The 13,553-nt window shown below is 36.3% G+C and overlaps 2 protein-coding genes across 2 annotated transcripts; one reads left to right on the top strand and one right to left on the bottom strand.

The window, feature by feature from the left end:
* Positions 1 to 3,339: 3,339 nt before the first annotated feature.
* LOC112523189 (sphinganine C4-monooxygenase 1-like) lies at positions 3,340 to 7,449 on the bottom strand. The gene is made up of 2 exons (XM_025132684.1): positions 6,943 to 7,449; positions 3,340 to 4,144 (listed from the first exon to the last, which is right to left on the bottom strand). The coding sequence occupies exons 1-2, from the start codon at positions 7,162 to 7,164 to the stop codon at positions 3,590 to 3,592; spliced, it is 777 nt and encodes a 258-aa protein (XP_024988452.1). The 5' UTR covers positions 7,165 to 7,449; the 3' UTR covers positions 3,340 to 3,589.
* Positions 7,450 to 9,274: 1,825 nt separating this feature from the next.
* Positions 9,275 to 12,529, top strand: LOC112523051 (40S ribosomal protein S9-2-like). The gene is made up of 4 exons (XM_025132486.1): positions 9,275 to 9,329; positions 9,860 to 9,946; positions 10,710 to 11,091; positions 12,099 to 12,529. Exons 2-4 carry the CDS (start codon positions 9,919 to 9,921, stop codon positions 12,280 to 12,282), a joined length of 594 nt encoding a protein of 197 aa, XP_024988254.1. The 5' UTR covers positions 9,275 to 9,329; positions 9,860 to 9,918; the 3' UTR covers positions 12,283 to 12,529.
* The last annotated feature ends 1,024 nt before the right edge of the window (positions 12,530 to 13,553 follow it).

The raw sequence follows: 13,553 nt of genomic DNA, 5'->3' as shown, positions 1-13,553 counted from the left end.
CTGAAGAAGATGCAAAGATAATGTTTTTATCCATAAAAAAATGTCTAATTTTGGGACATTCCTAAGAAAGATGCACATGTGAAATCTATAAGAACATCAATCATTCTTTTTTACGGATCTTTGTGACTGAAATTTTGTCTCTGCAGGGGGGTAAAAGGCAGAGGGATGAATATGGGTACTCTAGTTTTTGTAGTAAATTTACAAGACAATAAATTTGAATATGTGTGTATATGCATGTAGGGTCAAGTTCAGAGGGAAAACCGCAAAAAATAAAAAACTGAGAAACACTCTAGTAATCATTCGTCTGGACAGTATGCACGTTTGCATGCAAGTAATTTGTATGCAATTTGTTCTGTTTGCACATGTGCATAACATATATACGTGCATAACAACCAAGAAACAACTTCAATTACCTGTATATATATGAGCATACCATCCAGATGAATGGTTACCAAAGTGTTCCTCATTTTTTTATTTTTTTTTTGTTTTCCCTTGAACCTCCCTCTATGCATGTATATGGAAAAATAATTGCCCTGGAAAAAAACATTCCATCATGGAACCGAATGTCTTTTTGCCATGAATTACACAGATAAACTTAAAATCAAACAAACCCCGTATATCCCACTCGAAATTAAGGCACAAAAGCATAAACACATGATTGAAATTTTTGAGAACTTGTATTGTAAATGACAATTTCTCTCCCCTTAATGTTTTTTTGTAGCCAAGACAAAAGTAATAATGCTACCAAGTGAAAATTGTGTTTTGACATCTCTCGTCCACATTTATGTTGACCCGACCCTTTTCCAGTCAATAGTTCGTGAACAAGGTTATCAATTATATAAAATATGGCAAGATAGTAAAGTGTAGAGAGTGGATGATACCGGGTGGTGGATGATGCAATCTTTTATCTCCAATGAATGAATGATAGGCAAAGATGAATGTTGAAACATCTTCCTGCAGTTATTAGTCCTCCTGATCATAACATCAACACAGCTCATATAGTTAAAGCCTGTAACTTTCCATTTGGAAATTTAGGACCACTAGCCATTTATATGATTGAAGTTGATGGTGTAGAATTGTACGAATAATGATTTGACTACATGCTCTAGTAACATGCAAAATGATTATGGGGAGAGAGATTTTACCAGCAAAACTATTGAAAGTAGGGAACAGGTAGGGAAGACCGTAAAAAGACCTGTAGCCGTAGGTAGTCATTTGACCCACTGGCATCACTCGTTCTTAAATAGTAGTTGGCTGAATGGAGTTAACACAGAGGTGTTCGTATCCCAAAATAAGGGCCTGTTCATTAGCAGCTTAATGAGCTTAATGGACTCATAGCTTATTTGCTCAATTATACGTGACTGTTAAGTAGTGGCTTAATGATATAGAAAGTGGCTTATTCAGTAAGCTTCAAGGGGGGAGCCTTATGCACAAAGCCAAGATTCTCCAAACCTGCCATTCCCAATTAAAAAACATGCTAATTCTATCTATGAAAATCCACTCCCAAACAAAAACCTTCCCGGTCCATACAGAAAGATTAATTCACACATATAGCTTGATCCATACAAGACTTGATGGAAAACCAACCAAACAGCCCCTAAATAACTTGAGTTAAAATATGTGTAGTAACTCCCTTTGACAACCTGTCCGACATCGATAGAAAATAATATTTTGTGAGCTCCTATAAGCTTTAAGTTGTGAGCTACTAATAACTTCCACCATAATTTAAAGTTGATTAAGAAGTTATTTGGCCAATCTACTGCCTTGAGTTTCAAATGTTACTATGGTATTAGAACAAATTGCCTCTTGAGGTGTAGTGAGTTGTGTATATGATGCATCTCTTGGGATTGATTCTAGGTGTTACAAAAGTTAGCTATGATGATGAATATGATGCAACTTTACTTAAATAGGTGGATGGGTTACTTATACCGTTGTACTCTTAAGTCTTTAAATAGTGTCTCCTTTATCTGCCTCTCTCACTGCCATCTCCCGCCAATCTCAGTCTCTCAGGTGGTCCACAAACAACAAGACGACCATCCTTTACCGACACCTGCACCAGCCCACCATTGTCTCCCTATTATGATATATTGTAGCTTTATTTCCTTCTCATATAGTAATAGTTTTTTCTCCAATGTACACACAAAAGACAGATGGGAAAGAGACATTTGATCCAGAGAATTCCATCCCATCCCTTCCCAGACCTCCATGATGCCATCCCATTAGCAGGATCAAAACAAAAACAAACCCAGTAAGAGGCTGTTTGGTTGGTTTTTCATTGAGCCTTGTATGGATAAAGCTGTCTGTGTGGATTAATCTGTCTGTATGGATTGGGAAGGTTTTTGTTTTGGAGGATTTTTTCATAGATGCAAGGTGCATGTTCTTTAATTGGGAGGGACAGGTTTGGAAAAAAACTTGGCTTTCTACATAAAGCTCCCTCCTAAAAGCTTACAGAATAAGCCGCTTTCTATATCATTAAGCCACTACCAAACAGTCATGTATAGCTCACCAAATAAGCTGTGAATCCCATTAGGCTCATTAAGCTGCTAACAAACAGGCCCTAAGTGGCTGTGTCTCACCTAGAGGTGGGGGTATGAGGTGGGATGTATGCAGACCCGATCTCTACCTCGACAGTAGAGGGGCTTTTTCCCTGAAGACCACCAGGTTGTGCAATGTGTGCGAAAAGAAGTAGTAAAGCTTGTGCAAAGAAAATGCAAAGAAAGAACACAACTTGAATATACGTAAGGCAATGCTATAAAATGGAAATGGGTTAGAAGTAAGCAACAACAACCAAAACAGACAGACAAACAACATAAAAATATAGACAGAATCAGGAACAAGAAAGCATACTCAAAATGGGAATAACTAACAGGATCAAAACATAAAGTCCTATATGAGCAACCCCAGTAACAATCCAGACACCATGTGAACCAAACGAATTGTAATCGGCTAATTGCAGCTTAAGCTTTGGTTGCTAAGGGCCTGTTTGTTAGCAGCTTAATGGGAGTCACAGCTTATTCGATCAACCATATATGAAAGTTTGGTAGTGACTTACTTATATAGAAAATGGCTTATTCAATAACCTTCTACGTGGGAAGCTTTATGCAGAAAGCCAAGTTTCTTCCGAACCAGCACCTCCCAATTAAAAAACACGGTCCTTCCACCTATGAAAAGCCATCCCAAACAAAACCTTCCCGACCTATATAGATAGAATAATCCACACAGACATATTTATCCATACGGGACTTGATGAAAAACCAACCAAACAGCCCCTAAGAAGACTCATAGAGCAATTTTAGGCAATAAGAACCGCAAAAAGCGGAACAAAGTAGGCAAGAGAAATGACACAAAGCAAAGTATTGTAATGCCAGCATGTTACATACACTAGCTGAGTTTTAAGTTGGACAACACTTACAAGCCCTCAGAAAGGGGAATCTATTATAATATGTATATACAAAAAATACATACTAGGTAAGTAGTAGATATAAACTGAACATTTATGACAATGACAGACAAATAATTGCAAAACTTAAAATTGATACCAATTTACTGGCACATATTTTGACCAATAACCGACAATATGTGAATTTCATCAATCATCCTTGTCAAATTTTGTAGGCTTTACTTCGAAACCCCCACCCGCTCTCTTTTCGAGTGTGTAAGGCATGTAAGTCCCAAGGATTTTATCCCACATGATAAAGAAAGGCTGTGAGAAGTTGTATTTAGCGCCATAAAGCTGGTGGTGTACATCATGATAGGCAGAGTTGTTCCGAAAAAAGACATGGAAAGGATTCCCCGGAAGCCACAATCCACAATGGTCATCAACTGTTTTAATGGTTGCAAAGGAGAAGAAGAAGATAGAGGCCCAAGGGGACATGCCTGAAAGGAGGAAAGCCAGAGCTCCACCAATTGTGTCCAGGAGAAGCCCCTCTACTGGATGGTTATAAAGAGCCCCAAAAGCATATGGAACAACAAGCCGATGATGTAGTGAATGAATATGTCGGTACAAGAACTTGTTTTGATGCATTAAACGATGCATAAAGTACTGCCAAGTATCTAAGACCACCATAGCAGTAAAGAATTGTCTAACAATATCGACCAGGGAATGCCCTTTACTGTTGGCAGCATCAGCATCATTACTGGTAACCTGAGTCAGAAAAAAGGAAAACACATTATAATTCATTCAAACTATTGACAACAATTGCAAGTACAAAATGCACACCAGTCTTACATTCACATTACTGCAAGAATGCAATTAATAGTTCTTTGAGAACAATTGGAAATTCTAAATGCATGCCAACCTTACATTAGGCAGAGCCCCATATCACAAAGCAGGTGGTCAATTGAAGAAAATATTCGAATTTCTCACCAAAACCCCATCTTCACAAGCTCAGTAATATCATATCAGTAGAATTGAAAGCTAGATACAACTTGGAATTTCCATGATTGCTACAAGTGAAACAATAACATTTCAAATTCTTTGTTCCGAAACAAAAAAAACCGAGTTATAATATTTACAGAAGTATTATGCCCTTGTTGTTTCCTAAACCATCATCCATCAACGGTTTCCTCTCCTATTAACATTCACCCAATGACCCAATGATATTTACACAAAAGTATTCCAAAAGGCCTCATGAATGCAAGAAAATAATATTAAGCGAATAAGCTGCAAGACCTTGTCCAATTTAGAACATGGGCCAGGTTATCTAAATCCTTTGTCATGACACAAATACAAATTTACATGTTTACTCAAGGAGATTTTCCTATTCAACATATGCATTCTGCCTATTTAAATTCCATGCCACTTCATCCATTAGCAACTCTCACATAAATATTATGTTTTTGCTACGTGTCAAATTCCCACTTCATATATCAAAGAATACTTCCTTGCTAAATGATACACTGAAAAATGGGTGTCAAATAATATATACGAAGACGGCATAAAGCATGTAAAAAATAATACGGGCTAAAATACATAATTAAACCATTATTCCAAACATTAAGATGTGACACCAAGTACTTGCTTGTATATGTTCTAATCATCCAAAGGTATAAAACTAGGCTGAGACCAATGATGCCAATCTTCTGAAATAAAATTCGCAAGGATTTCTGAGGCCTATGCAACACCCAAAAATACTCGAAGAGTTCCAACAAAGAAAACGGGTTGGAGGAGGGCACGATATAGTGTTCATTATAGTGCCAAATGAGGAAATCAAGTTGCTATTATGTTTCCCCATCATTTCCAAGTAGAATCCAGAACTGAGTTGAGAGAAAAAATAAGAAAGAACGTGCAGTAAAGCAAAGCATAGTCGCAGAAACATTCCAGCAATTTTGAGGCAGCGGTGCAAGCAGACAAGATAGACCAACATATTGAGGTTAGTTTCATTTCATGTGATTTATAAACTGAGATCCATGCATGTCAATACTTTGACTTATATTTTGCAATGATGCACGCCCATACTAAATATTTTACATATGTTCTATTATTCAAGTATGATGTTATTATGATAGCATGAACATTGGTATGAAAAGCATGAGATGCTTGATCATGATTTGTGAATACGTGGACTTTTGAGATGTTACGCATAAAATGTTTTATACTTGTGGGTCATATGTTCGAATGATGTATGATGCATGGACCAGTACATGTATGGAAAGGAATACCTTTTACTGGTTGATTAATTTTTGACACACACAGTACTCGACGTTGATAACTTTAATTATGATTGATGTGATTTGCATGCATGCACATGACAATGTTATACACACTAACATTCAGATTGTTATGACATGATGTGGAGTTTTATTATGATGTTGAAATGATTAACGAGAAATGTTCTGAAAACCATGAACTAGTTCGGGTTTAAGCTAACTATTAGCATGTATCGTAGGAGACGTCAAGGTTGGAAGTTCCAAGGGAATGGAGAAGGTCTAGCTAGACTTTCTAAGACGTTATTTGATATTTATGAATGATGCTGAATTGTACTCGACTTTATGTTTGATGTATTATTTCCAAGAAAAGGCGACCGGTGTACCAATGCATGATGCTTACACAACTAGAACTGGCACTAATAAGTTCAGATTTAAGGGGCCAGAAGTGGAGATTTGATGGAAATATTTTATGATTAGAAGATGCAAATCTTTGTTAACAGCCACAGATGGAATATACAAGAAGAGAATATTGGCGCATAAGTGGAAGGTGGGTAGCTAGGGCTTTCAAGCTTCGCACATCACACCTCGAGATCTCTATGATATTATAACGCCCACATGACCGCAAATTCATCACCTCATTAGAGCAACTGAGTCCTCAGTCACTGCACAATTATGATTCATTGACCGGCAATTCTATGCATCCAAAAGGTAATAGCTAAGAGGAAACTCAACGCTACATCTCTATATACACAGAATGATAGACTAATTAAACTTAGAAACAAAAAAATTGAGAGGTTCACATACTTAAATGAACAGCTGAAGCACCTAATACCATTAAATAGCAACCGATTTTGAAGTAATCAATTAACTCTCTGAATTATTGTGATTCCTAACCACTTGATGCTAATTGCATACCAAATCACAGCTAGTAACTTGTCACTTTACCAAAAAAACCAATGATCGACACTTCTGTTACTCACGTTATCTATATTGATACTTCTATCAAAATTATCAGGTATCCCCAAGAGCAACCTTGTTCTGGACGCTAGTAGACTAGCTTCTTCCACTACAACTGATTGAGGTAGATACAATTTACCATCCAGTTCATCCACCAGCTACTTGTCATCAAAGAGAATCACACATATAGGAAGATGCTAACGTATGATTTATCATCTACTATCGCTTTCATAAGAACGTATAAGTTATGTAATGACCTAACTCAAACAACATAAGATGCACAAAAACTATATCACATAATTACAGAAATTCTCCTAAGGACGAAAATAAGCATACCGTGAAAAGAATGATGGCGACGACAGCTTGAAGAGCTTGTTGGAGAAGAACCCCTTTGACGACGGTTCTCCTAGGAACCAAATTCTTACAATCTTCATCTTGCTTTGAATGCAACCGATAATTCTCTAGAGATTCAAACAACATGTAAAATCCAGAATACAGCCAGTACACCACAAGTGGCACAATCGTCCCCAACAATTCATCCGATACATGAAATCCCATGGGAAAACTGGAAAAATACCGCGAAATTCAGAGAGACGGGATTAGGATTGAAGATACTAGCAGCGGCAAAAGTGAGATGTAATTAACGTGATCGATTTGAGAGCTTGAAGGTAGGGTTCCAACAGTGACAAGTTTCAGTAGAAGAAGATTATGATTGCTCGTTGAAACCAATCGAAGGAAAAATATCAACGTTATGGCTTTCTCATGAGGGTGGGGGGAATGATACAGTGTGTTAAGCTTACCGTGGTCACCTGGTGGTCTAGACTCTAGAGTGTTGACGGTACGATTGTTCGATCAACGGAGGGGGAAGCAAAAACTTGATTAACTTCCTCTAAATAAAGATTTAAATGAATATCGTCTATTAAAAAAAAAAACCTTTTTTATACTCAAATAAATTTATTATTTAATTATTATCACAAAAATTATATTATTAAAATATTTAATTTTTTAAATAAAAAAATATTTCTTTTCTTATATATTTAATTTCAAAAATTCTCAATTGTACAAAATAAAAAATAATTTCTATTTCATGTGTAATCATTTTCGAGAGTTCTCTACAATTTCAAAATTTCGTCATCTCTTTCATACTTTCTCCATCTTTTAGAAGGTCTTGAGGAATCTATTAGGACAAAAATCCTAAAATATGCATTTTGGATAAATTTTCGGAGATGCTCTAAGTGCATGTATGTTAACAGTGGTTTGATGATATAGAAAATGACTTGTTTACTAAGTTTTTAAATGAGAGCTTTATGTAGAAAATCGGGCTATGTTCCTTCCATTTATGAAAAAATCATTCCAAGCAAAAACCTTTCAAGTCTATATAGACAAATTAATTCAAAAAGACAGGTTTATCCATACAAGACTTAATGGAAAACCAACTACACAACCCCGAATCATCTCCAATCATACTCTCTACATTTAAATTAATACGGAAAGTTATTTGTCTAGGATTTAATGTTGTAGGTCTTTTTTATAAAGGTTACTTCAATCATGTTCTCTACATTATGATATGTTTTTAAGCATTGTCTGTACTTTAATAGACGTGAATTATCTTTCTTAATTATAAATAACGTACATATATTGTAAGAAGCTTCCCATGCGTGTGCATATCCCATTTCGGTTGGGAAGGAAAACTAAGGTCGATTTATGGACCATATACCTTCTTTATCAAATGCATTTTAAACCTGTGAGTCCAAGTATGGACAAAACGGACAATATGTGGGATAGAAATTAAGAAATTTTCTATTGATTAACCTGGACATCCAACCTGCAATGCGAGCCGACTAAACTCAGGACGACCACCTGCTTTGCAGATAGCCCCGAGTCACCGCATTTGAACCTCCGTGACCACATGGGGTTTTTTATTCCTCTTTAGATTTGAATCTGAGACCTTCTGGTACTTTTAACTTATTTAGACCAAAAACCATTGGAACCAGTCCAGCTAAGGTTGCTCAAAAACCCAACCTGATGTCTAATGGAGCTGTAAAATTTTCAAACCGTAGATATTTAATTGGAATCGAGTTACGGTCATTAGAACCAACTCAACCTGTTGAATATGGTATTCTTTTATTTATTGTGTTTAATGTGACTGTTACGTTTGTATTAATATGTATATTAGACAATCACACAATCACATACTCTCTTCATATACATATATTTTCGATCTCTATATAGATCTTCGCATATATGTTTAGTAAACACGAGCATATATATATATATATATATGCAAATTGAGATAGATATTTGAATATGATATAATTAAGAAATTGTATTAATAAGTTATATCAAATGATTGATGATGGAAAAAAATTATGAGTAGAGAAAATAACATATTCATAGTAACAAACATAGAAGAATATGTGGATGTACAAAAATATCAATCCGACCAACCTACATAGTTGAATAGAGGTTTTTCAAACTACAAACATTACATTAAATTGTTTAAATGTCTTTTAACCAATGAACACCAATACCTGAAAACGGTTTTTGGACATCATGTTATGTTATCTATTTCAAAACTAGTAATAGTAAGCAAATGATAGACCCAATGGGCCTTAAAACATTTGGGCCCAGCAGATATAAAAGACTAAAACCCTAGTGGTATTTCCTCAGTTCATCTCACGGCTCTTGCAGGTTGATTACGCGCGTCGTCTCAATTTTTGCAGGTTTGAACATCATTTCCTTCTCGCATTCAATAATACATTCCAATCCTTGTTTCTGTGTGTACCTTTCATATATCCAGTGCCATTCATGAATTAGGACTACGATTTTGGTCTCGTTTAGCATGATCATTTAGCCATTTATATCGCCATAGCCATTAGAATTTGTGTTATCTGCATCAATTTTAATCGATTTCTCCTTGAGATGGGGATCAAATCGGTATATATATCATTTTCTAATAGATATTTATTGTGTTACCTATGTGATTTTGCTTTATATATATATATATGATCTTGTATGATGTTGTAAGGTTCTTTTCTGGTACATGTTGTGGTTATGAAGCTGGATTTAGAAGATCTGCAATTCATAAAATGTGTATTACTGTGCTGTAAGCATTTGCAATAAGACCAAATACTTGAGGATGTTAGTGTGATTTTCTCTCATCTCTGTACATTGTTGTCTGGATTTGTTTTCTGGAGGATTGAAGTGTTTCTGAGTTGTGCTGAACCATATCATATTTTTAACATCAACTTAGGAAGCAGTTGAGAGAAAGAAGGATAGAGTTGCAAGCGGTCACTGCATTGACTTTGGACGATGGTGCATGTTCCGTTTTACCGCAACTGTAACTCCTCTTACCCTTTTAATACGCTGTTATATCTTTACATATGCATACTTGACACAAATATGTGTATAGATAAATAGATAGATCATGCTTTGGTTATATTCTAATTTTATAGGTTAGCTTTCAGGAGGTTGTTTTCAAATATTTTCATGAACCACTTACTCATGTTGTTGCTTAGGTGTCTTTAGGTTTTAATTTTTTGACATATGTAAACATAACTTGTTTTAAGTAGTTAAGTGCGAGTGATACTATAAACTTGCTTTCTAACCTGCTAATGTAGACATGCAGTCATATTTATGGTCTGTGAGGTTCACTTTCCGAGCCTTGTGAGTTTATTGACAACTATTCCAGGATCATAGAGAACGAAATTTGATGCGACTATATGACACACTTTTACTTTGATACCAATTTTAAAAAAAATTGATTTTTTCAACAAAACCCAAAACTACTGTTTTCATTTTAGCCTTATGGACTTGCTAGCATACTGTTAGTTTATTTTGAAATTGTGATGATGTCAGAATAGGGTACATGATGCTCAATTTTTTAATTACAAGGTTGCTGGAAAGATGTGTGTTATTTTTAGTATCAAAGACCATTCCATTTGACGTGTCTATATGGTTCTGCCTAGTCTTCATGCGAATTTCTAATGAAACCAAGTGCTAAAATCTATCGGAAGATCTAAGATGCTTTCTTTTTAAGTTTATGTATTTTTTTTTACTATCCAATAAGTTTTGACCATAACTAAGCACCAAAATCTGTTTAGATGGGAAGACGTTCAAGAAGCCCCGCCGTCCTTATGAGAAGGAGCGATTGGATGCTGAGTTGAAGCTTGTTGGAGAATATGGTCTTCGATGCAAAAGGGAGCTTTGGAGGGTGCAGTATGCTCTCAGCTGCATTCGTAATGCTGCAAGAATGCTTCTTACTCTTGAAGAGAAGGACCCACGTAGGATATTCGAGGGTGAAGCACTTATGAGGAGGATGAACAGGTACGGGCTGTTGGATGAGAGCCAGAACAAGCTGGATTACGTGCTGGCCCTGACTGTCGAGAACTTTCTTGAACGTCGCCTCCAAACACTGGTGTTCAAAACTGGTATGGCCAAATCTATCCACCATGCCAGAGTGCTCATCAAGCAGAGGCACATCAGGTATATTTAAGTTCAGATAAGATTATTTCAATCGTTCTTTACTTGCATGATTTCTATGTGTGTTCGTCTTTTCGTCAGTAAGATATTTTTAAAGTGTCATATAAGCAGCTAGTTGAGTCTTGGATGAATGTTCAACTCTTAATTAATTCGAGCATTGCTGTTCTGTGCATCTGATTTGCTGGTAGCACTAAGTTGCAAATTAAATTTAACGAAATTTATTCAGGAAATTTTTGTTACCGTGCCATCTAGGTTGGCTTTGTTGTTTTAACCTTGCATTTCAGGTGCATTTGATAGGTAGATGGGATTAGACAGTCGAGAGTGAGACAGGGGAGTAAAAGAATTATGAAAGATATTAGGGTTTAATTTGGGGAAGTTGACTGCAATAGCCATTCTGAACCCCCCCCCCCCCCCTACTTTATAGTCATCTTTTCAACCTCACGACTGATTTAGTTGGAGATTATGCAAAGTCGCATTAGGCAACTTGCATAATCCACTTTTTCCCATTAAAATGATAAGAAAAAATGGGATTCACTAAGTGGCAAAAAAGTTCTAACTTGCGTCTTGCACATGGACTGCCACATACGTAATTCTATTTTTTCTTATTATTTTAATGGGAAAAGTGTATTATGCAAGTTGCGCAATGCACTAGCATAATTTCCTGCTAAATTGGTCATTAGGTTGAAAAGGTGGCTATAAAGTGAATAATGGGGGTCAGAATAGCTATTTCAGTCAATATCCCTTTAATTTGACATGGGTATTCTAGTAATTTACCAATATCATGTCTATCTTCTTGATTTTTGTTCCACATATTTTGGTGTGACAAAAAATAAAAACATTTTTGTGTCACTCGGTCCATTGTCCCATCAATCCGGGGATAACTAGTATTTCATGGTCATATGTTTGTTTTCTTGGTTGTAATGTTTCCATCATTTCTAACATCTGAATTGCATACATGTGTTTGTTTTACGGTATATTCATGATCTACTCGATGGTGATTGTGGTTACAGGGTAGGAAGGCAAGTAGTGAACGTTCCATCGTTCATGGTGAGAGTAGACTCACAGAAGCACATTGATTTCTCTCTTACAAGTCCGTTTGGAGGTGGGCGACCTGGCAGAGTGAAGCGAAAGAACCAGAAAGCCGCCGCAAAGAAGGCATCAGGTGGGGACGCTGATGAAGATGACGAAGAATGAGGTTAGTCAGTCATCTTCTACATTCGTTATTTAATCTTTTCCAGTTCTTTATCATATGAAAATTTGAACTTATATCGCATATATAAGAGTAGGGTAGTCGATTATGCATCAAGGTCTTGAAGTGTTATGTAATTCGGGTAAACATGAGATAACGGATTCATGCGCTTTCTGGTTTACTAGAAAACTTGACGGATCAACTACACTTGCATGTTTGGTTGAACCATGGAATAAGAAAAGAGAAATTGACAGAAATAGCCATTTTCCACGGATCGATTCATCTCTTAACCATTTCTCTCCTATTTTCACTGAAAAGTCGCTACCTCAGCAAGTGCTTGGGGAGGGGCCAAGAAAATAACAGGTATAAGTGTAATTTAAAACGGTGTAAAATGAACCCATGCAAAGGTCCAAACTGTCCCCTCGGCCAATGGAATTATGATCGTTGATTTGGCTTTTTTTAGATCATCATTGCCTCCTTCCACAAGTGAATAAAAGCGAAGTTTAATTTTTCTAACTTAAGAATGCCCTCTGGATAACGCTTGCATCCTTTGTATTACCGCGGATGTTGTCACCGAGTTAGTTGATGCTTATTCCCTAGATACCGTCCCGAAAATTGTGGCAAAGGGACTTATAGAGGTATTGATAAAATAGTAAAAAATGAGAGAGATGAGTAGGAGAACAAATTAATTGGATGATAGTTGAATGAATAACTGAATGGTTAATTGGATGTTGGTCAGTTCGGTTGGTTTTGGACTGCTATCGAAGAACCAACTAATCCAAATTGGATCTTGAAATTTTCAATCCGATCCAATCCAATCATGATCGTTAGGTTCCAATTGAAACGGTTAACTTTCTACACACCCCTACGAATACCTGAATAAAAAGTGTACATAAATATATAAACATTGATTATTTACTTATAAAAACTGCAACCATTTTATCCATGTACAAAAAAAATCCATGTGGTTCAAGGGAAACTAGGAAAAAACAAAAGCTAATTGTCTAATGTGAGATATTTTTCAAGAAAAATTCGAGTATTGCACCATTACATTGTCAAAGACCTTCCAGCCTAGTGGTAAAGTCTTGGGCATGGCATAGTCATGAACCCAAGTTCGAGCCCTGGGAGAGGAGTGTTGGCGACATTTAAGTGGGGCCATGTTTAGCCTCCAAATTTGCCGGGGATTAGTCGGGCTTTGGCCCGGACACCCTTACCAAAAAAAAAAAAACATTGTCTAATGTGTTATTTTTTAAATGCATCATTATATTAACAAAAA

The sequence above is a fragment of the Cynara cardunculus genome, assembly GCF_001531365.2.
Source record: "Cynara cardunculus var. scolymus isolate 2C chromosome LG 12, CcrdV1, whole genome shotgun sequence".
NCBI classification, from domain to species: domain Eukaryota; kingdom Viridiplantae; phylum Streptophyta; class Magnoliopsida; order Asterales; family Asteraceae; genus Cynara; species Cynara cardunculus.
This window is presented reverse-complemented; position numbering and strand designations above follow the sequence as displayed.

Excerpts from the sequence above, each read along its gene's own strand:
- LOC112523189 (XM_025132684.1), bottom strand. The coding sequence starts at position 7,164 with ATGGGATTTCATGTATCGGATGAATTGTTGGGGACGATTGTGCCACTT. Across the intron at positions 4,145-6,942 it reads TCGCCATCATTCTTTTCACG|GTTACCAGTAATGATGCTGA; the intron begins GTATGCTTATTT and ends TTTCTGACTCAG.
- LOC112523051 (XM_025132486.1), top strand. The coding sequence starts at position 9,919 with ATGGTGCATGTTCCGTTTTACCGCAACT. Across the intron at positions 9,947-10,709 it reads TGTTCCGTTTTACCGCAACT|ATGGGAAGACGTTCAAGAAG; the intron begins GTAACTCCTCTT and ends AAATCTGTTTAG. Across the intron at positions 11,092-12,098 it reads ATCAAGCAGAGGCACATCAG|GGTAGGAAGGCAAGTAGTGA; the intron begins GTATATTTAAGT and ends TTGTGGTTACAG.